This window comes from Pundamilia nyererei, unplaced genomic scaffold (assembly GCF_000239375.1).
Source record: "Pundamilia nyererei isolate P.nyererei 1_Seehausen unplaced genomic scaffold, PunNye1.0 scaffold00192, whole genome shotgun sequence".
NCBI lineage: Eukaryota > Metazoa > Chordata > Actinopteri > Cichliformes > Cichlidae > Pundamilia > Pundamilia nyererei.
The window spans coordinates 1,073,856-1,098,425 of record NW_005187593.1 but is presented as its reverse complement, the minus strand read 5'-3'; the positions used below and the strand labels follow the sequence as shown (position 1 = coordinate 1,098,425).

The following is a 24,570-nucleotide window of genomic DNA, read 5'->3' as shown; positions in this document are numbered from 1 at the left end:
ATATATATATGTATGTATATATATATGTATGTATGTATGTATATATGTATGTATGTATGTATATATGTATGTATGTATATATGTATGTATGTATATATGTGTATATATATATGTATATATAGATAGATATATATAAAAAAAAATCGAGTCACTGTTACATTTTTGACTTCGTAACTCACATTTTTGATAAAATAACTAATAAATAACTTTAACTATTTTTTATTTATTAGATAAAAATATGAAATGTTTTGATAGTTACACAATTTTTTTTAATCTCCAAACAAGCTTCCGTAGTTTTCTGTTTTAGTTTCTGTAAAAAAAAATTTCAGCTTATCTTTTTTGTTTTATCCTGTATTGTGAGTTTGAAATACGACTAGTCAGAAGAAGGAAAAACAGCTGTAGTACATTTCCACTCTTGCTATAGGCTGCAGGCAGTCACGTGTCTCCCATGCGCCAAGCCCTGTGACTCCGCCCAACGGCTGCTGTGATGTTATGAAAGCAGAGCAGTGGGTGTGACGAGCGGGGTTCTGCGGCTACAGACTCACAAACGGGTAAATTAACTCGTCTTTTTCTTCGCTTTTATGTAAAAAGCCGCTCCAACGGGCTCTGTAGCATCTGTATTCAGATCTGCCGGCGCTTTGTGTCCGTGTGCAGTCGTGGCAGGCTGTGATCCGTCTGCAGTCCATGCTGTTTAATACATAACACAACACGCAGCATCACGTGTGCGCGGCAGCAGTCGGGACAACACCGTGCCCTGTTGGGTTTATGCAACTTTATGCAATGGTTTCAGTGTCGTGCAGCATAAATACACAAAGGTGGATTTATATGTTTTAAATTAAATGTTGTTTGTTTGGGATTTTTAATGTGTTACAATGTATTTCAGTGGTTTTTAAGTAATTATTTTCATATAAAATCAGTTCTGTCCCCATAAGGTCACAAGGTGAGACACGTGGTGAAGTTATGAGTTGTTTGAGTGGTTTTTTTTTAATTTGTTTTGTTTTTGGCGTTTTCTGAATATTAAAAATAACAAAAAGTGTCCAGGTTGAGCCTATAAATATTTTCAAGGTTCAAGGTTCTTTATTTGTCACATGCATGGTTATACAAGTATAACACACAGTGAAATGTAGCCTGACACGCTGGTCTTCATAGTCATCATTAATGGTAAGGTGCATATTTTGTATGGCGATATTGTTGCGATACAGGGATACACAGGACCAACAACTGCTGAATGTGTCTGTCTGTTTCTGTCATTGTGGACAGCAACAGATTTTTGACCATGTCTCAGTTTCGGTGTCCAGAAACAGACTGCATGTTATTGCCAACTTGACTGCATTCAAGTGCAGTCTGATATCACACTGATGACAGACCAGTATCAGACTGAGTGGATATAGTTTAACTTTTGTTATCTGCAGTTGATTAAATGTGATAAAGCCGACGACTCAGCATATCACAAAATTTTACTATAATATCCTTTTGTGCAGTGTCTGGTGATTCTCAATGTAATATTTGTGATGAAAAAGTCAGCATAGGCTCAAGAAAGTTGTTGCTGTTATTTTTCAGTATTTTCAGAGCAAGTGAGTTAACTGAATGAGGAAAATCACCTGATTGCCAGCTGGCAGCTGACAGTATGAATCTTGTGACGGGCAGTCATAAGTGGTACATGACACGAACGCTGCAAATCCTCTGTAATGCATCATGGAGCACATCTTTCATCTCGGTGTGTAAAAATTGTAATTTTTTGTGCTTTTTCTCATTTGTTCTGCACAGATCCACTACACTCTTTAGCAATGCTTCGCATCACCTCTGCCACCCTGTACACCTGCTCACAGAGGGTGAGGCTGCTCCTACCTCCTTCAGCCTCCACCTCCACTGATACCTCTCCCAGCAAAAGAGTGGAAAACCAGCGCACAGTGGACTCCCTTTATGAGCTTTCAGTGGACATTCGAAAGGTCCGCAAGTTCAGAGGCTGGGTTCTGTCTGAGTGCTCTGCGTATGTCTCTGAGACCGCTGACCTGCTGAGAGACATGGGTGCAGACACAACGGCTATCGCCCACATCCTGGAAACTCACCCTGAGGCTATCCTGTGTCGCCCAGAGGACGTCGCCACGCAGCGAGACCTCTGGTTGTCTGTCTGTCCCAGCAAACGTCAGTTGATGAACATCATTGAAAAGTTCCCAGCCTCCTTTTTTACACTTACTCACCACGGTAACCAGCGGGCCAACATCCTGTACCTCCAGAACCTTCGCCTTAGCAAGAGGATCATCAGCAAGCTGATGGCCAGTGCCCCGCAGAGCTTCAGTCAGCCTGTGGAGCGCAACCAGGAGGTCATCCACACGCTGAGGGAGATCTACCTCGACCTGGGTGGAGAGGAGAGGAACCTACGTGTCTGGCTGCAGAAGCTTCTCAGCCAGAACCCTTACATTCTGCTGCGACCAGCTGAGGCTTGGAGGGACAGTCTGGGCTTCCTGAGGGAGGAGGGGTTCACCACGGAGGAGCTCCTCAGCCTGGTCTCCAGCCTCAGAGCCTCCATCGCAGAGCTGAAGCCTGAGGACATGCAACGGGCGATGGACTACATCGAAGCGGCTCTCTGCTGCTCTAAAGACGAACTTAAGCAAGTAGTGATCCACTGCCCTGCTGTCTTGTACTACTCCTTGCCCACCTTATTGGGGCGGTTTCAGGGGCTGATGGATGCGGGAGTGACGATGGATCAGGTGAAGGAATCTCCAAATGTACTCGAGCTCACCACGCAGATCGTGCTGTATCGTATCCAGAAACTAGCCTCCTACGGATACGACATTCGCTCCGGCAGCCTGGCCGTTATTGTGGGAACAAAGAAGGACTTTGAGGCGAGTTATGGCAAGCTGCAGCTCAGGCAGCAGAGGCCGCTCTTCAACCCTGTGGCTCCTCTGAAATCTGCTGAGGATTGAGTGTCGGTGCGCACCTTGTTATGAAATGTGGTTTACTGCTTCAGCTTTGTGCAAGGAAAATAAGAAAAGCCAGGCAAATTAAAATCCCACAAAAGGCTGAAGACTGTTCAGGAAATATGACACTATCTGTAAAAGTTTCCAGTTTGGGAAGTGCCTGTTGTGTGTGTGAAACAGCTGCTTTTCTTCTCTGAGAGAAGACTTTAACTGCAGCACAGAGTCTGTACGGTTTTTAATCCTCAGCTGTAAAAGGCTGATGCAAGTTTGTGAATGTAATAACTCAAGAACGAGGCCAAGTAGGAGCTTCAAATCGATACCACAGGTGTATCTATAAAGTCTATTCAGTGGCCTCAAGGTTAGAGGTCAAATTTTCTGAAAATCTTGTGAATGCAATAACTTGAGAACAAGGCGATGTAGGATTTTGAAATAGATATCACAGGTGTGTCTCCTTTGGAGGATATGTGTGATAGGTGGTGTAGTAGTTAAGTATGGTGACAGATTCTTTGCCTTAACAGAAGACCATTCATTTTTCTCTGGCCAAACAAAACCATTTTATGCATGAGAAAATAAATTATTTAAAAAGTGTTTTTACTATTTTGGTGATTTTTTTTTTTTTTTTTGCTCTTTTGAGGGAAGGCGAAGACTTTTTTTTTTCTTTAATTGTTCATTGATAGTGAAGCACAGGCCGTGGCATGCAGGCCTACCAGATACCGCTGGTACCATTTGACAACCAGTGGAAAAAGAAAGGGAGGGTGGGACATGGAAGTGAGGATAAAAGGTTGTATGCTTGTTTGGAAAATCAAGCATTTTCATTGTGGCTGTAAGGGGAGTGGTCAGGATGTGGTCCACCTTGTGATATTTGGATAAATTACCTCCAAGATTAAAACAGCATTAGATGGACATTGAAGCCAACATCAGATGGTCTTTAACCTGCCAGCTCACTAATACAAAGTCCACAGTGGTTGCACTGATATGCACCAGTGTGAGTGTAGAGAAAGTGGTAGTCCAGTGTATTCACCTCTCCTGCTGTGAGACTACACTTATGCCCTATGCAGTGTCTGGGCCGCGGGTTCAGTAGGTCAGACTTTTACTGGCTACCAAATAAAGCCACATATAAATCTAATACTGTACCTGTAGTGAGAACATTGACAAAGTACACTCACTGGCCACTTTATTGGGTACACCAAACAAACAAACAAAACCCCCCCAAAACCCAACAGCAGCCAACATGTCTTAATACTCTTTATCAATTATGGATCCCCAACCTCCTCTTATAACAAGTATGCACTGATGAGTCTGCATAATAAATGGTTTGAAAAACTTTAATATAATAATGTAAAACAGCTCTATTACCGGGTTGCTTTGTGTACAGGTCTATGAAGTGGCAGGGGGATTTTTCCAGTGTCTGTACTGAATAATGCTACTTTAATTGCTCTACGTGGTCGAGACTGAAATGTTGTGCCTGTTTGTCATCTTCTGCTTCGCCGCAAATAGTTATTTAACTTGTTTAATGACTGAGCCTCAGGTTTGATAACTAAAGGCATCACACTAAAGCCGGTGGAATATATTAAGATCTCTAAAATTATTCTTAGACACTACAATAGGTCATCCAGCCAATTGCGTTGCTTTTGAAGGTACCATTGTAATGTGTATCAACTTGAATGAAAACCTACAAATCTAGAAAGGGCTGATTACATTTGGAAACTGCAAATTTTTCTCAAAGATTGAACTCTGACTTTTGAGTTACAAAGAAAAGACTGAAACTATTTGTATATTTGAAGCTGTTTTAATTAAACAAGCACATTGAGAAGGAACAAGAAGCAGGTGAAGCATTTCTCTCCAGTGGTACATTTATTAGAGAGTATATGGGTGGTGGGGTGGCACACCAGGAATATGCAGGCTCTGTAGTCCTCTCACCTTTTCTCAATAAACACAGACGAGGGCAATAACATGATGGTTTGTGTCATATAGAAGTTTGAAGGAATAAAACGAGTCCACTAGTACTGAAACACAGAAAGGATTTTTGCTGATATTTACACTCGATGGGCTCAATGTGGAAAAACTTTAAAAACTCGGGTGCATTAGCAGACATTTCTGACCATTTATGTTTTAATGGAAGGTCTAAAAATGCATTTCTTTTTATTGAAAATTTCCCCAAAAGAACGATCAATCCACAATGAATTCTCATATCAAAAATATATCAACGGGTCTATGGCTACACAAAGAGAGAAAACACACATACAATATCCAAATATGTACACGTTGTATGTGAGCTGCTTTTAGCAAATTCATTATATACACAAAGACTTTAGTCTCGGCATTATTAACCCAAACAGGAGCACAGTGTAACATCACTGGCTGGCCCACACTGTAATAATATTCAGTCCGATTAAGTTGAGAAACATGTTTTGTGACAGGTGGGGATGCCCGTCCTGAAGGTGTGTTCGTGCATTGTAGTGCTGTAAGAAATATTTGAGTCTATTTTAGCGTCCGTTTAGTTTTGGCTGTGTTCTCGATATGATTGAAACACCTGCAACAGAAGAAAGAACAATAAGTGGCATGTTCAGACATTTCTGAAAATACATTTAACTCCTTCAGTGCTGACTTTTTCAGCGCACTGAAAAACATTCCAACATTACATGTTAAGGAAAACAAAACATTGAGAATCTGACCTACAACTTTTCCTGTCACATGACCTGAGGTGAGTGAGGGTAATCTGCTGAAATTAGGTGCTTTGAGACCATACAAATATTTACTGCATTACAGGAACTCTGAGTGAAGTAGGTGTACTGTTACTGGTCCAGATGTGTGTCTGCTGTTTGATCGACGAACGAACGGAACACTGGGAATCCGGCATTTAAAGAACATAAACACTGATAAAAAAAAAATCAGCCATGTCAACAAACACTCAACTATCTTCCTCTCATCTGAACTCACAATCACAATGGTAGCAGCTGTTTCAGTTAAATCCACAGCAAAGCAAAACATAAAATAAAGAGGCTGAAACATGACTACAAGGAAATGAAAGCAACATGAGGTGGTGCTGCATTTAAACCTCTGGCTGGCAATTACATCACTTCAGAGTTCCTCTTAACAGTGGTTAGTAAACTGCTATTAATTACTGACTTAAAATTTGTGTATCTCATTGTGTGGATATTGTGGATTATAAAGGCAGGAACGGCTGATAAAAACACTGAAAAGGTTTGGCTCATGCCTGCCTTGTTCAGATGGTTTCTACTGGCAGAAGCAGTGAAAACAAGGACTGACAGTCAGTACGTTTCATCGTATTATTAAAAACAAGGAATAAAATTCCTATTTCTGACCCACCTCTCTGAATGCTGCTCACTAAAGTACATCTTGTATGTGTTTTATATAATAATAATAATGTGTGAGACTGCAACTGACCTCTTTAGTGGATGCTCTGTCTCTGGACTTTGGAACTTTTGCTATTCCCAGAGTCCTCACTGTGTCGTTTGCCACTGGTCTGAGTGGTGGGGTGGTGTTCAGGCCCTAAAAAAACATAAGAGCACATTTCAATAAACCATGAAACTATAAATTTCGACTAAATACAAAAACATGGCTTAAAATGAAAACACTCTTTTAGGGGTGGCGTGCAGTGATGGTCAAACACAGGACTGGGACTCAAGTTTTTCAACCAGTTAAGAAAGATTAATAAAAGAAATCATCATCAATCAGTGAAATGTTTCACTCGCACCTTTTTGAATTACAGGACCAGGATTCTGCTGCGTGCCTTGAGTGTAACACATCATACTGGTACTGGCAGCGTAACCTGGAACTTCAATTAAGATTCAAGGATTAGCAGCGAAACACTGAAGAAGATGCATGAAAAGATGCAGTTAATGCATGAAGCACATAAAGTACGCAAAACTCGTTCCACTTGGGGACCGGTTTCATATTGTCCAATCAACTGGAATCCTTTTTTTTTTTTTTAAAAAAGCTGCTTTCAGGTGCTCCCTTATTTACTTTATTTACCAGGGGTCACCACGGTGGGTATGCTGCATTCTTTAATGCTGGATGCCCCAGAGGCACTTGTGTCTCCTCCTGAGATCAAACCACTACACTATAAAACCATTGTGCAAACACCTGCTATATGTTCAAATATCCATCCATTGTCTTCCACTAATAGACTGGCTCTATCCCAGCAACTCACATTCAAACCTAAGGGCAATTTACAATCACCAGTTAACCTAACAACACTCACTGCATGTCCGTGGGAGATAGCCAGAGTACCTGGGAGAACCCACGCACACACGGGGAGAATGCACTGACTCCACAGGAAAGAGCTTCCTGCTTCGAGGCAACAGTGCTAACCACTGCGCCACCGTGCAAACACTGAAATATCATTCTACACAACATGTGCATCACATATCAGTGGATGTGGTTTTCTGAACTAAACCACTGAACTAAATCTGAACAGCCTAAAATGTTCTTCAAAAGACATCCCTTACTTTTAATTAGTCTGTAAAAACGGCCCCTGAGCAGTTTGCTGTTATCAAAGATCTAAAAGATCTAAATGAAATGCAGCGATCAAGGCTACAATCATGTTAAATTTGTTTAAAGAAATGTAAACACGTTTCTCTGTTTTTGTTTTTATTAAAAAATATGTTAAAATGCTGTGATCAGAAAACCATCCACTCCATGTAGACCTGACAACAAATCAACACAAACAAATGTACTTCCACGTGTTATGAAGGTGTAGGGGCAGTGATAAGCATCGCCACCTCATAACAACAAAGTTTGGAGTTTAAATCAGCTGGTTGTGTCAGGAGGAAGTCCTTTTACTTTTCTACTAAATTTAGACTTAAAGGGACCACTGCTCTCTTCTTAATGGTGTGTGAAATTTAGCACAGTCATGTTCAATGGCTTTTCTCTGGGTAGCAAAGAGCCAAAGCTTCCCAGCTAATCAGCACGCCTGTTATTGAAGGAAAATATCCTGCAGGGTGAGCAGATTATTTTTCTTAGAATGACAGATGGGTGATGGTCAGCTGCAACTAAAACTAACTGTCTTGTTGTTTAGACTCATAAAAATGTAGAGTCTACAATAAAAAAAAAAACCCTGGAAACTGAGATAATCAGTGATACAGTCCAGTTATAGCACCAGTAAAAGCGGCACACACAGGAAAATGATAAGCATCAAGTGGATAATCAAGTGAAGGTGCACGGGTAGTTAGTCCCCACCATGTTGGTGCATGCCGACGCTGGTTTGCGGATCCCCCTGCACGTACATCATGACACCACTTTGCCAGTCTCCCTGGGAGTGAACTGGCATCTGATAGGCTGAGAAATAAATAAAAGAACAAACAGGTCTTCTTCAAAGAGTTCACTGCCAGAGGCTACACAGGAAGTCATGAAACATCCACAAGTTTGAAGTGTCAGAGGAGGAGTGGGTCTCTGTGCCACTTACTAGATGGAGCTGCAGCATCACGTGAAGTCTCAGAGAATCGCATCGAATCTGAGGATGCCTCAGCGTTTCCATTTCCATTTCCGTTGCCATTAGAGCCAGATGGAACTGTAGCCAAAAGACCTGAAGACACAGAGAGTTACAGAGTTAGTCCAAAACATACACAAACAATAATAATAAAAACACCAAATTAAAACACTGAAAATGTATGTGGTTTAAATACCTCATTTGTAGATATTTATGCTGACTTTGAGTTTTTTTCATTACTACTTTTGAGACATTTTAAAATCACTGACTACAGTCCAAAATAAGGCATTTATTTATTTATTTTTAAGTGAATCAGGTATTTTCATTTCCAGCTTTATAATTTTAATCTTAGGTCTAGGAGAGCAGCTTTGTATGATTAACAATGTCTAATAGTTCTTATTGCGCTTTGGTGCTGCCCATCCAAATTAAAAGCTTTGAACAGAAGTGGGTGGGACTTATGAAAGATATCCACTCTCAGTGACACCATAGAGATGTCAAGATGTGGCATTACTGGGATTATTTACACATCCCAGCCTTGTTGAGCTTTTAATATGAGCATCCATCACTGTAGAAGTGTATACATGACAGAAAGCAAGGAAAAGCCTAATACCTCCACTTCAGAGATATTTGTGGGGTTCAGTCTGTTATTGGAAAGCTGATGGAGCAGAGTGTGTGACATGGACCAAAGGATTGCAAATGACACCAAAGTAGCGGTTTCAGTTGTGTTGAAAAATATTAAAAACAAGGGAAGACTTGTTCTGAAAAAATCTAACTGCAAATCACTGCTTGTGATCCATCAGTTGATCTTTCTTCATTTTAATTTTAATAATGCTGTATCTGCATCCTTACCGAGGCCTCTGTAACAGGAGAGCTGCTGGTAGATCTGTTTCATTCGCTCGATGTTGAGACGGCTGGCCTCTGCATGGTGCACCATAGGCTTTGGATAATGTACTCCAATAATACATTTGGCTGCCTTCTGCACAACCTCTGGAGCGTTCCAGGGATCATAAATATACTTGGCTGGAAATCCCCTCAGAATGGGCAGGTAGCGGCTGAGCGGAGAGATGAAGAGGTTTAGTTGGCATGTGGGTGGGATAATTAATTTCCAGGAAAAGCGTCAACTGCTATGGTGGAATTAACCACCCAAATGTTAGATGGAAATCTCTCAAACACATACTCCTCTGATACCTTATTTTTGAGTAGGCACACATTTTATTGCTTGGTTGTGTCTGTTTACTAAGTGAGATAATGTGTGTCACAAGAATTTTCACTAAAATGTTTTTTTATGGATTTAATTTTACATGATCAAAGCCTTAGATTTACTCCTGCATTGTAAATTTTTACTGCTCTTGCAAAAATTTTCAAGTACAGATGTTTTGACAGATGCAACCCTACCGTATGTAATCTCCGTTGGGGTCTGTGCGGCGGCCGAAACCCACAGGGCAGTAGCAGTGGAAGAACTGCTGGAAGAAAGAGCTGCAGGAGAGCCACATCCAGCTGCCTGCATTCACACTCCAGTCTGCATCCAGCAGCAGCTCCTCAAACACCTGAACACACAATCAAAAACATCTCAGATCGACTGGGAAGCAATATTTGGTCCTGCTGAAACGGTTAACAACAAATGAGTCAAGTGTTTGAGTATGACAAAAAAAATGACTGTGGGTAAATTTCTGATTAAATATATACAGTTCCCTGATGTCAATTAGCTGCTCCGACAGAGAGGATTTCATGCCGCATTTGGACTGCAGCTGGAGACGATAATCTGTCTCCTGCTCTGTTTTCTGGTTGCTGTGCTGCTAGAGCAGAGCAGAGACTAACGGGCTGCAGTTCATTACAGTTCCATTACAGTTAATGCTGAGGATTAGTGACTTACTAAAGAAGCAGCTGATTATGCTGATCAGCTATTTATTGCCACAAGGTGCTCAGAATATTTAATATTTACTGGGAATAATAATAATGGCTATTAATTTAAAAATGCCACTGTGTCTTGAAAGGAGCGGCACTCATTATGTAAATAAAATAAAATACTATTAAATAGGTGCCAGTATTTTTTACTAACACAACAATATTGGCACTTATGGTATAAATTTCTAGTTGATATCTTTTTGTGTACACACATTTTTAGAAAACTTGACCTCTGACCTTGACCTACAGGTCTAGGGCACCAATATTCAAACTCATCTGAGATATTCAGTAGATGGTATCACTTTCAAAAATACCCCCATAGGGTAGGGTTCAGTCTTGTATTTGCAACCAGAAGAAGAATACAAGTCTCAGACGTTTGTGCATAATTTTAGATTATTAGACGAGGAAGCTATAGCCTCCTTGTACATACAGTCTGTTTTCAGCTCCTCAGTGAAGAACCATTTGGGCTTTTCAGGGCTTTCGTTTGTTAAATGTTCATGAAGAAAAAAAAACGTATAAATGTATTAAGTAGTCCATTACTCACTATAAACAGTAGCTTCTAAAAGCAAAAAACTAATTTTGGATGCCAGCAAGTAAACTTATATTCTATTTTTAAACTCCCCAAGTGGTGTTTGGTATGAATTAAATAGAAACCAGATACTAACATTACTCCCATCAGAACAATAGTAGGACACTGTCTACCTTCATTCCCTCCTCCCAGCTAATCCACAGGTCTCCTCTTGTCAGGAAACAGGCCACAGCATGCCTAGCCAGGTGGTGGATCCAGCCTTCCTGCCTCAGCTGGGTCATGATGGCATCAATCCAGGGGAAGCCGGTGCGGCCTTCTGCCCACTTGGCCAGCGCTTCGGGGTTGCGGTCCCAGGGTATCTGAACGCAGATGGGGTTACTCTCCATCTTGTCGAAGCAGGGGTTGTTGGTGGCCGCTGTGTAAAAGAACTCACGCCAAAGCAGCTGACCGTAGAGCGAGAGAGGAGGGGAGCTGTTCTTCTTCACCTTGTCAAGTAGGAGAAAGACACGTTACTGTCTGAGGCAGTCAGAGTTTTGACTACACCAGCTGTATATTACGCAGGAGGGTTTTTTTTTGTTTTTTTAAAGGAAAATTATTATTATTATAATAGAATAGAATAGAATTCAACTTTATTGTCATTGCACATGCACAGGTACAGGGCAACGAAATGCAGTAAGTAGTACTAGTAGTACTACTACTACTACTATAAGTAGTAGTAGTAGTGGTAGTAGTAGGTAATGTGATAAAAGATAAAGACTAAACCACTATATTACTTTAGCTCATTTACATATAAGCACTTGAGTCCAAACATACAACGAAAAAAATTCAAGAGGGAGGCAGTACTGGTTAATTCACCTCATTACAGAATAAACTGTGAATCATTACATGGCAAAATAAACAGCCAGAGCATTAAATCACCCCTGCAAATATATCTGATGTCACAGTACTGGGTGTACCTTCCATGACTCACTCCTTGTGTTGGGTTTTTTCCATTACTCATATCTGTTATGGGCCCCATTTTGTAGACAATTGGTGTGTGTGTGTGGGTGTCTGGCCTTGCCACTCGGTCATCTCCTGTTCTGCCATCAGACTGTACCCCCAAAAGCTTTCCACCAATGATGCTCTCAGCCTGGTGATACGCATACCAAACTCACCAGCATGCCTAAAAAGATTCCAGCTCAGTGCAGCACCACTTAACTTACTCAACAATCAGCCAAATCGCAGCCTGCTAATACCAGCCACGGCCTTCAGTCAGCCCCACTGCAACCATATAGTAAATCCCTGTCTCTTGCACTCAGATCTGAGTCAGTGTTTTCGATTCCTCCCTGTGAGGTAAAGTGTCTAAAAATGAAACCCTTCATCTTTTTTCTTATATTTAATCGAAAATAAATAAATAAATAAATACAGTAATAGTTTACACTTAAATATTACACCAAGAATGGGGGCTTGGAGTAGCGCTATTGTTTCCAGGGCAGTCCCAGGACTCACTGGAGAGATTATATCTCGCAGCTAGCCAAGTACAACTCTGTGTCTCCCCCCAATGAGCTGGAGGAGGTGGGCACGGTGAGGGAAGTCTGATTGCTCTGCTTCAGACTGCTGTCCCTGTCACCCAAACCCTGATAAACTGCAGACAATGGATTGATTGACAGATGGATAATCCACCACAGCATCAAAAATCTGCACTTGACTCTGATATGCATACTGGTTTTAATTACTACATTCACCAAGATGTATGATGACCTGGTTAATTTTCTTTTTCAACAGCTGTTTTATGAGAAAATTATTTCAATATATTAATCATTTTATCAGTAAAAAAAAGTTCCTATTAATACAAGGAGAAGATATGCTGGAAACCTTCTCCCCCTGAGCGTGAAATTACCTTAATTACAGCGTCTTCTGTTCACACTTCAGTTCAAACAATGTTTTACTCTCCTAACAAGGTTGGGAGATTAATCACATTTTCATTTTAATTCAGGCCATCCATTATCAGAAAGATCAAACAAGATGGTTAAGATATTATGACTATCAATTGTTTTTCTTGTGTTACAAATCCTTATCACCTTTTCCATAAAGCACAGCGGTGTGCTTTAATCCACCCTAAAAGTCAAAAGTTGCTAACAGTTTAGCTGAGCTGGGCCAAGAATATGTAAATAGAGCGCTTTGTCAACAGGATTGATGGCAAATAATTTTCACAATGGGACACATGAGAAAATGGGACTTTTGTGGGAGGGGCTGCACTAATAAGCTTATAAAGAGATCAAATTAATATTGAGCAGAACCAAGTGCAGTTTGTTGGTGTAACCCTCCACTACAATTGTAGTTTCTCATGTGGCCCCTTGGGAAAATGAAATGGTGACCCCTGATCTAGAGGAAATAAAAGACATTCATGGTTGATTGCATCTGCTCTATCTGAAGGTTTCTCACCCAGTCTGCTTTTAATCCTGCAACATGATGTAAATTCTGACCAGGACGACCATTGTCATATGACAACTGTAATTCTGGTTGTCAAGAGGATGACTTTGTTCACAGTTTTGAATCTGATTTACACATCAGGTTGGGTTCTTGTGGAACATATCCTTCATATCCTTATTTAAAGACTTCAAAGATAATTAGAAACCCAATTTTTTAAGTGTAATTAATTAAGTATATTCCTACACACTTACCTTCCTGTAGAGGTCAGTAAGCTTAAAGTAGAAGAGACGGCAGGAGAGGCAGCCGAAGCGCAGGTAGGGGCTGAGGCCTGTGGGGCTGGCAAGCAGTGAGTTGGCGTTCATTCTAGGACGTTCAAAGTTTGCCACCCATGCCTGATAGGAACAATCACATGAAAACCTGAGACTTGTATCACAGCGAAACTCATTTTAAATGACAGAGCAGTGGGATTGTACTAAAATAAAAAAATGATTTAACAAAAATTCTCTGCTCGATTTGCCTGACCTTCCTCTCCAAGTGCCTCTCAAGTCGTGTGAGAGCTTCAGTCTCTCCTCCTGGCCACACAGCTGAGGACAGGCCTTCAGTATCAAAACCTGCAGGGGTCAAATTAAAACTCACATATTATCATTTTTCATATATTTTTAATTCCCTGAAAAGAATATGTGCAGTTTATACCATTTTAGTAATCTTCATTATGACCAGAAGAGGGCAAACCAACACAACAAGAGGGTTAACTACATGTGTAGGTAGATTTATTTAAAGAGGGCTTTTTATTCCTGTCCTTGATCTTTTTTTTTTTTTTTTTATAATTCTGTTTATTAAATTTTTATAGATAAATGAACAAAAAAAAATACAAAAGAAACAACAAAAAAGGCAAGAGTAATCAGTAATGCAACAGGACAGTGTCCTGTGTTTTTTTTATGAAGAAATACAACAAGTAATATATGAATCCATATATGAAGGCCAAAAATAGGGCATGTCCATGTCCATGTTATGTGTTTAAATGCAGATTATGCTCAAGCCCCAGAAGTTTCACTAGTTTTCTTTATAACTGCTGAGAAAATATATTTTTGTGTTTTTAAGACATTTTTAAACACGAACTGCTAAGGAAGATATTACCCCTAACTAATTTTAGACATAAAAACAGAATGAAAAAAGTTATTCACTACTACTAGAAATAAGTTTAAAAAGCTACAGAAAACCCAGGTAAATCTAATAACTCACTACTAATGTTGATTTGAGCAGATAACATCTGCTCAGTCATATTTTCTTACTACAGTTAGATTAATATCTGACAACTCTTTCCTCAAATCAGCAGCTATGTGTAAAGTCTGACACAGGACTCCTATTCTACCCGTGGCATCATAATCTGTATATAAAAGATGGACATGTTACTATATGAATTATTAATTAGTGAGGTCTGGTATAAAGCCTCCAACTTGGAATTGTCCCTAATGCATGCGTCCATCTTGGTGGTGAGTAAGAGTGAATCTGATCCAATTTAAGACACACCTGCAATTACGTCCATCATTTACATGCAGTTTATGTTTGCTGCACAGACTGTATGTAAATACAGTAACAGCTGCTGGGTCTAACAATCTCTGGTGGAAACTCAGCTTTAGACGGCTACTAGTAGTGCTGCTTTTTTCCACAAATGAAAATTACTTATTACAATTACATTTCATTACATAATTTAGACCTTACCGAGTTCCTCCAGGGAGGGGACCCCAAACTTCTCATCATGATCTTCAGACAGAGGGGTAGTGCATTTCCCCATTATCTCAGCAGTGATGGACTCCGCAGGCACCTCCACAGGGTCCATACGACTGATGAGAGTCTGGAACCGCTTGTAGGTGAGGGGAGACTGACCCCCATTTAACTCTATGATCCTGCAGATGCAAAGATCAGAAACAGATTCATAAAAAAAACTTGCTCAGGACAAAGAACAATATGACAGCACTGTTTGTTGTGGTAAGGTGTGATAATAACTTACTTGTCCAGTTCATAGAGTGTGTGGGAGATGCGAACTGTCACCTCAACTCCAGCCTCAGAGGCCAGCTTCTTAATAGCTGCATCTCGCTCTTTCCCAAAGGGCTCAGAGTCGTATTCATATGACAGACGAGTAATTTTCCACTCCTGGAAAAAAGGAGTAAATCGTAGAATGTTTAGGATTCACACAAAATGTTTGAGGCACTGTTGGTTGTGCAGCTTAAATCAGATTCAAGTTTCACCTTGAAAAGTCTGGGAAAGACATCAGTGGGTTGGCCTCGGATCACAAACAGACGAGAGTTGAGCTTACGGAGGCTGGAGTCCAAGTCCTCAAGACTCTGCAATAAGAACCTGCAGATGACAAGGAAATCTGTGTCAATGTTCATAAAGATGCTACAATATCAGTCACTGCATGATGAAGGAGTTTGATTAGGGAGTACAACTATTGATTTTAGCTTATACAGGCAAAAGGTAAAATGCCCTTAAAAGAGTAGAAGTTTCCATTCACTTTGCTCTTTGACATTTTTATACAGCTGAATTAAATGAGACCACTCCTTCAAAATCTTTTTTCTAAATTACCAATTGACTAAGACATACCAAACATCTTATATACTGAAGATTTGAAGTCAAAGACCAAATTACATGAAATTATCTATTTTTATTGCACTTTATTGAAGATATATCCTATGTAATAAAAGACCTTTAAGCTCTACTCAACTTTAATCTGATTTGCACACTAAGGAAAAACTTATCTTTTCTTATCTGCCTACATATAAAAAAATGTGTAAATTAACTGAAGTTGATGTGTGATGTATTTGCTTGTTGCATGTACATATCCTGTCATTTTTTTTATATCAGTTATTCAGTTTTAAATGCGTTTATTCAATCATTTATTGAGCTATTCCTTAATTAAATTATGTTTGGACCTTTGTCTCTCAGAAGGAATAAAACTAATAAATAGTTATAATGGGGAAATTACATATTTGTACAAATAGATTAATGCCAATATATATCTAGAATCCTATTATTTCAGAATATTATTTATATCAATTTAATGGCATATCAGTTTTTTTTTCCTATTAAGGCATTTCTTTACTAATTTTTGATTTTGGCAGTTTTTGGTCCCCCACATAATTTCACCTCCACTTTGCATGAACAAAGTTTGACAAGACTTATTCCACTATTGTCATAGCAGATTATTATTACGTTCTTGTTTTTCCAAGTTCAAATTTACTGTCCTTGCTCTACATAGCCCACGTTGATAAAATGTAAAATGTTATTTCTTTAAGTAACAAAAACAAGACATGTAAGATTAGCAAATGTACACCAGTGTGGGACAAACTGTGGGGTAAAACAGGACAATATCTCTTCATAGCAAGTGTCCCTTAATTAAAAAAAAAAAAAGCCAAGGCTGAACACACACTCAAGGCTGAATCATGCAGACGGTGCATGAGTTGACCAACCCTCATCCATGAGTTTAATCATCTCTGTATGCGACGTCAGCCATCATTTAAATACAATGTGCTGACCTAACTGGTGGAAGTATGAACCAGCATTAACATTTTATTGGTTTAACAACAGTGCAATAACTGAACTATAGTATAATTTGCTTCTGTTTTTATATGTTCTCCAAAATAAAAAAATACCAACTGTAAGCATCAGAACACACACCCACAGGTACACACACATGTAAACACAAAGCGGCAGTAATGTGGTGCTTCCCGTTCTGTTGCTATAGGTAACAAAATTTGTAGGTGGATGCTTCCTGTATCATTCCGGTCTAATTATGTCTTTTACTGATAAGACAGCCAGGTAAGGGCTTCTAGTGAACTTTATGTAGTTTTTCATTATTATTAAAGCTTAAATACTTTGCAAATATTATTCAGCCAGGCACCTGACCTAATCTATTGTCATGTAAAGAACACAAGGGGTGTGGGTTTTAAGGTTTTATGGTAAATAAGGAAGACATTTTAACTGCATAACCGCAACATAGGATCAAAGCCGAAAAATCTGTAAACAAATGTCCCCAAACTAACAGTAAACAGAAATACAGGTATTTCTGACTTACAGGGAACTCTGGGTATCTCCGCTAAGACTACTGGATAGGCGGCCAGAAATAAATGGATGGATGGTATTTATTAATTGTTAAATCTATTCATTTGTCTGTGTATTACGGTTCTTCTGAAACTCCAAAATTTGTTTTCCCAAACGTATTTTTTTAAAATTCTTTATGTATTATATATGACATGGGGGGGGGGGGGTCAACTTTGTGGGTACTGGCTGAAACAGGAAAGTAAGCCTAGAGCCAGGAGATCGGCAATTTCATGTATTCATGGGAACATTAACTTTTTTCTTTTTTTTTTTAGATTAAGGCCTCTCTGTACACCGCACTCCTCGTAGCACCAAGCAAATGATTCACTCTGGCAAGGTCAGAAACTCTGCCGAGACAAATCGTGGATAATGTCATTATATGTTGATAACAATTTGACACAGGAAATACATCGCTTTCGCAAGTTTTTATTCAAGCTTTAACAGTGCTTTGAGAAATGATAATATCATATCAGTGTGACACAAAGCAACTGAAACTTCATTAATGATAAGAGTGAATTGTTGTTTAAGACTAGCTACAATAGTGGTGTCTTTGTTGAGTGTGAGCTACAGTACAGCTAACAGACTTCCTACATCTTGAACCAGATTATTCCTGCCAGTCCAAGGTCATTTCCTATGCCAGCTGCTTTGCTCTCCTGACCTGTGAAGACAGTTTGATTCTGCAAAGCTAGACTCAGACTACTCAGAGTCCTTAAGCTATGTTCATCTATGGTATTCAAACAGAGACAGAGCTGTGCTGGATTCGGTGTTAAACGAAATCCATTCATACCTGTTTTTCATTATTTTCACTCCTACATCTGTCCTATTTTTCAAACAACTCCACAAGAATTTCAACCAAATGAACCTTCATAATCATGGGCCACCCAGCATGAGAATTTCAACTAGCTTAAACAGATCTGAAAATGGATATCAGATGGATGCAGCTTTGTTGGGATTAGTGTTCAAAGCAGTGTGCCACACCAGAGTTGGGTCTTTTGCAGAAGCAGGCGTGCAGAAGTAGGTCAAAAGGAAGAGAGAAATGGATAGGTTTTTTTTCTTCCTAACACATTGACCTACTTATGCTATGCCTGTCGCTGGTGGAAAGGAGGGAAAGTTATAATGATTATGTCATCTGGCATTGGCCTACCTTAATCACTGAGGATCACCGCCTACATCTCAAGAAAAGGGAGTGCTCGCTCTTTAGCAGGCAATTCAAATGATAAAAAAAAATGTGCAGAAACAGGTGCCAGTTATAGCAGCTGCAGGCTACAGGGAGATTTTTACAGCGCCCTCATATTTTGGACCTTTGCTTGGTTTAACTTTGAGTAAAGTTTACTGAGATATAAAAACCAGAAGCACAGCAGTACAGTGACACGATTGAAACAAAGCAGTATATGCCATCTTTGAATTCAGCAAATTCAGTCAAATAAGTTATTAGCTTTTTGGAAACATGGGTCAACAAATCTGAACTAGGCATTTCCTTTATGCTTTATTTGTACTGGGAGAATAATTAATATATTTCACCCAAGCTCTATTTTCACCAGGTGAGTTTTTGGACTACAAATAAGAGATTCTGGTCTTACACCATGTTACATGTCTGATTTGTGCATAAAAAAATTAAATAAAAGGAATGAATCAGGGCATGCTGAGTGAACTGCGTGGGCTCTGCGTCAGCCCAGGCTGCTGTTACATAACTGCAGAAGCATAACAACATGGATGCTCATAACTGGCCCGACTTTTATGCTCCCCTTCTCTTTAAGAGACGGCATGGGACTGCAACGCAAACCAAAGCTCACGACGGGAACAGAAACATAAAACACAAAGGGAGACCCCTACTGTACTTTAAACCTCAGGGGTACTTTCATTCATCCAGCACCTGCCTGTAGACCATAAAAACTGCCAAGTGAGATGCTGCATTTTCTATACAGAAGCAGGAAGCTGAGTTCTACTGAACATAGAAGTAAAAAGGATGCCAACTGTTTGTTTTTACTAGGGAATTTTCCAGAAAACTGTCAGCCATTGGGTATCAGACCATTAAAGTCAACGGTCCACGCACTTATCTCCAACACATGACCCTGTAAAGCTTTATATACTTCTTTGTGTCACTAGACACAAGCAGCCTGCTACTATCTTGGTTGTGAAACAATCGGAGACACATGCTGACAGTCTGGAGGTCATGAAATGTCAGTTACATAAAATTCTTCATCATAAAATCTTTAGAAATGTGGGACTATAGGGTCAAAAGTAGACACTATATAGTCTTATGTCATTTTAAGAAAAGCCAAGAAATATGCAAAAATAAAACAGCCATCTAAAGTGCATTTTTAGCATCTAAAGTTTAGTCCGAACAGTTCAGACTAAAAACGGCAAACCTCAAGAGAATATGAAGATGCTTAAGATCCTTTCCCACATGTGGAACACAGCAGGAAATAGTGTGCTAAGATGCATTCACACAACTGATAATATTCAGTGTGGTTTAGGCAATAGAGCTGCCTGGACAGAAGATACAGAAGGGAGGATACATGACCCCCACTTGCTAGAAGTAAATGCGCCAGATTATTGAGAGTATCTTGGTAGCTTGCAGATCCACGTTTATGATATTTGAGGTGAGTGTCAAGATGTGAAACAGGCAGTAATGTGAGAGAACAGAAGCTATAATATACAAAGAACTTCACTGTAGTGAAGTGTTAAAAGCAGTGAAAATTCTGTGAGGCAGCCATTTTTTGTTACACATTTGTGAAGTGAGAAAACAATGTTTTAAACTTTGATGTTTTTTATTTTCTCACTTCTTCCTCTTTGTGGTGAACTCTGCTGTCACTGCCTTCCTGTTCACAACAGCTTCTCAACCAGCAGACATTTAACCTACAAACAACTTCATCACATAGGAGGTATACACACAAATGCATCTCCAGAGTCTTTGCATAGGCTGAATTCCCTCTCTCTTCACACCCAATGCTTAAATCTTACACCATCATAATCTGGCATCACACTGACCCTGTATTAGGGAGCTGGTTGGGTAAATATCGAATAAACCAACTAGGTCAAATACTTGCGTCCTACCAAAGTTCATAGATGCAGTGCACGTGTGGAAACGGCTCAAAGCAATTTAGCATTTACAGCTCTGTCTGAGATCCGTACATTCATGTGTCTAATCTTTACAGAGGAAATATTTACTGATCCGAATGTAATTCACAATGCTACAACCATGTAACACAAACCAGTTAGTATATGTGGTTTGTGCTGAAATGAGTCAAAGAAACTGAATATGAAAGTGTTTGAGATCTGCTGATGTGCAATAAACCACTTTATAAACAACAGTTTAACATTATATCATCAGCTGAAAGTCATTTAAGAATAATTAGAGTTTACCAGGGAGGTGAAAATACTGTTTACCCATCTGAGATCTTAGTCACCTTTTGAAGGACAACGTAATGTTATAATTTATGTGTGTAGTCAGTATTCATTATGCCTGATCTAACTGATATAATTGACGTTTCTCCTGGTTTTGATGTTTTGTTTCAAAGTGATAACTTAGTGAAGATTATAGTTTAGTGAACAATACATGAGATGAAGTAAGTGAGTGCAAATATATGTTAGTGACCTTATATACAGTTTATGTCATAATTTGCTGTACTTTGCTACACCTCGTATATGTAGGTCAAAATTCAGGTGACAGTGCAGCAGCTCCATGGCCTCTTTTTGTTTGGTTCATTTAGAAAACACCCAGGCTTTCTTTGTTTGCAAAAACAAACAAAACTTGGCAATCAACATCTCAAACAATGTAACAGCTTTGACCTCAAATGCGAGATAAAAACCAGTTGGGCAATGCTTTGCCATGCTATTCCTTACATACTTTGTGATTTTGGCAGAAAGTCTTGTTCCTCTTACTTTAAGTAATCGGGGTTTTTACAGTTCTCCCAAAAAGATTTTGATTGTATTTTTCTGGGTTCATAATTCCATCAATTTTGACAAGATCTCCAACACCACTGTCTGAAACACAGCCTAGCTCACATGAGAATCTCAAACATGTTTTCCATATGGATGTATACACTTACGGTTGTACCTCTCTCCTGACCTCTGTACATTTCAATGATGGTGTGAAAAAATTTCAAATTTGGATTTATCACTCCATCAGACCTGTTGCCACTACTTTTTAATTCAATTCTTGTGTAATTTGGTAAACCTCAGCCTTTTGTCCCTGCTTCCTCTCCTTATTAAGAGTGGCTTTTTGACAGCCAAATGACTGAGGTCATTTCTGATAAGACATCAGTTAAGAGTAGATGGATCAAATGTGTCATGTCTTTGCTGGATTTTTTTCATGTTCCTTAAGAACGTGACTTTCAGATACTGTTTATCTACTATTTTTTTTAGGCCTGAAACAACTTCTTTTGTCCTGAGCTTGTCCTATTTCCTCAAATTTTTTAAGGACACAATGCACACCATGTCAAGATACCACACATTTTCAGTTAATACCTCTTCGGGGATCACCTTGTTGGCACAAGAATAGGTTTTTATGCCTGTCAAACTGTTATCTTACTATATTTTAGGCATTTGTTAAATATTCAAATAAAGAAATGAGAGCAAATTATGTGTTTTTGTGACAGCCTGCTAGTAACAAAATGACAAACAATACAATTTAAAACTGGTTTGTTGCCATGTTGTATGTGATTTGTAGACAACATTTGTTCATCCCTTTAGTTAGGGACCTGGTCAGGTACAAAGACTGGACTCAATATAGGTGAAAAAGCAGCTAAAGTCTCAAGAAAAATGTTGAAAGATCTTCAGCAAGCATGGAGAACATTTCACAAGACCACTTAAAATATTACAAATAATCTAGCTCCTTGTAAGCTAAATATAAGACTTTTGCAAAGTACTGCATATCCTGTTGCTATGTTATTACAGCCATTAGGAAACACAACAGCCAGAAAGAGACATGAAACCGTCACAAAGATACACAAAACAACAATATATGCTATATGTTATGTAAATGGATACAAATGTGCCGTTTGCAACCGTTTTTATCTTGTGCTGTTGTTAATGCATCCTGTTGTGCTACATGTGTGGTAGCGCGTGGTTAAATTCACGCTTCTCTCACCTCCACCTGTTGATGCCAACGTTGGAAGAGCCCGCAAACCAGGGGTCGAGGATGTAGACGCAGCGGACCGTATCCGCTCCCAGCAGAGATTCCTTGAGCGACGGGTTGTCGTGGAGCCGCAAGCCCTTCCTGAACCAGTGGATCGTATTAATGACCATTACTCAACTGGACGAGTCCTTTTCTTCCTTTTTGAAAGAGGTCAACAGTCTTTTGGTGCTCACTCGACTTTTATCCCAACTACTCACTCACAGTTTCTTTTAGGAAGAAAAAATATCACCTTGAATAAAAATTGGTTTGAAAAAGAAATCCTTTTGGGGTTCAATAACGCAGTCCAACTTTTATAATTATCCTTGCTCTAACAGAGCTTTTTCCATAGTGTCGAAAAATGTAGAAACCGCTGGCTGCTGAACCATTTGGGCTCGAGGCAACGCGCGCGCTCCGGCAATATGACAACTAACGCGGCGGGCTTTAGGACCCGGTGTGCTGCGGAGAAGTAGAGCGGCTCGTTGTATAACTTGTTTTTCTGAATGATGAAAAAATTAACGTATAAATATATGCTAACACTCCTGGGCGGGCCTGCTTTCTACAGATATTAATTAAGTCAAACGCAATAACAGAGTACTTAACTGGCTTGTAATCTAAACCCACAAGACACCGTGGCAAGACCGGCTGTTCCGTGCCGCGAATACCAGGGAAGCTGGTTATGTAAAATACAATTTCTAACAGAAATATTGTAAAATTCGTCGTCCTACTGTTAGCTAGATCAATACTTAGCTGTTATAACCGCTTCTCGATTCCGTATAACCCGTCTGCCTCACTGTTGAGCTGATATTTTGAGCTGCGACCTCAAAAGATTTTCCTTTACAACGTCCACGAATAGCTGCTCAACCTCTTCACCGCACCTACAGCCGAGACTCTGCCCACTGCCAACGTGCGTAGTTCCGAGCCTTCTGATAGGTCCGAATCGCTTTGTGCGTTTCGCGGCGTGGTCACGTTTTTCCAGCGTGCTTTCTGCATGCCAGCATGCACAGATAACTTACCCGCTTGGTGTTACTGATGAATTATGACCTCTTATGGCGGACTGAACGGACATAGCACGTCAGCGGGTCAATTAACCAAGTTTGGCTAATAATCTTAAGAGTAAAGCAGACTCGGAAATCTTAACCATATTCGACTGTTTCTATTTGTATACTTCATGTTTTATAACAGGTTAATGAAAAAATAAAATAAATACAAATATGAGTTACAGAGGTTACACGCACAGACTTTAAAGACTTATTGGGGTAAAAATGTGGAGCTTTAACAATAAAAAAGAGTCCTCATCAGTTGCAAGAGTGCACTGGCTTGTTTATACTAAAAGAACCCGGATGTGCACATGAAGTCCGGCATGATCGAGTGGCACTCGCTTCCTTGTCAGTGTGTGTGCATGTGTGGTCTAGTGCAATAAGAAGTGTAGCTCGTAGTTAACATGATATGAATTCTCATTTTCTGAATTTGCTCTTAAATTTGCCCAACCTACAAACAAAAGACAGTGAACTTGTGAAGACTAGTTTTTATTTGTCACTTTATATGTTCATTACACTACATTTTCTTTTTACCTACTTAACCTCCTATATTTCAGAAAGCTGTTCCAATTGCCTTGTTTCCTGAAAGGTTTCATAAAAGTAAACGTGTACATCTGAATATTGTTAATAATAATATTAGCGGTAGTAATCATTAGCAGTTGTAGTGGAATAGGAAATGTTATACTCTTTATTATCCCGAAAAAGAAATGCGTCACAACACTCTTACATAAAACAGCTTGTAATTATGCAAGATGCAAAATGCTGTCTTGGCCTGTGAAGTAGTGCCGACTTTTGGCCACTGAGGGGCAGTATAGTATCACGTCAGTAGGCCCCCTTACTTTGCTCATGATGATCAATTGTATCGACACATGATAATGACAAGGCCTATGTAAATGTGATGTCATGTATTATCATTATTCATCATAATGATATGGAAAATAAGAAAAAGTGCAGTTAGAACTTGGAAATGCAAATTAATATTATACTTATGATCAAAATCCAGAAATTATCTTACCTTGAAATTCATTATAATTATTACTATTACTACATAAAAGAAACAAGGAAGAATGAAACACACACACACACACACACACACA

At 39.4% G+C, this 24,570-nt stretch overlaps 2 protein-coding genes across 3 annotated transcripts; one reads left to right on the top strand and one right to left on the bottom strand.

Annotated features, from left to right (window-relative positions):
* The first annotated feature begins 453 nt into the window (after positions 1-453).
* Positions 454-3,509, top strand: LOC102196307 (transcription termination factor 2, mitochondrial-like). The gene is made up of 2 exons (XM_005747266.1): positions 454-551; positions 1,768-3,509. Exon 2 carries the CDS (start codon positions 1,788-1,790, stop codon positions 2,925-2,927), a length of 1,140 nt encoding a protein of 379 aa, XP_005747323.1. The 5' UTR covers positions 454-551; positions 1,768-1,787; the 3' UTR covers positions 2,928-3,509.
* Positions 3,510-4,694: 1,185 nt separating this feature from the next.
* LOC102195830 (cryptochrome circadian regulator 1) lies at positions 4,695-23,346 on the bottom strand. 2 transcript variants are annotated; one of them, XM_005747264.1, is made up of 14 exons: positions 22,410-23,346; positions 15,469-15,577; positions 15,231-15,373; positions 14,942-15,126; positions 13,742-13,830; positions 13,471-13,611; positions 10,981-11,292; positions 9,769-9,920; positions 9,223-9,425; positions 8,350-8,469; positions 8,124-8,222; positions 6,640-6,720; positions 6,330-6,434; positions 4,695-5,454 (listed from the first exon to the last, which is right to left on the bottom strand). In XM_005747264.1, the coding sequence occupies exons 1-13, from the start codon at positions 22,565-22,567 to the stop codon at positions 6,334-6,336; spliced, it is 1,893 nt and encodes a 630-aa protein (XP_005747321.1). In that variant the 5' UTR covers positions 22,568-23,346; the 3' UTR covers positions 4,695-5,454; positions 6,330-6,333. The 2 variants fall into 2 exon arrangements, with proteins under 2 accessions (XP_005747321.1, XP_005747322.1); XM_005747265.1 differs by lacking the exon at positions 6,640-6,720.
* Between the last annotated feature and the right edge of the window lie 1,224 nt (positions 23,347-24,570).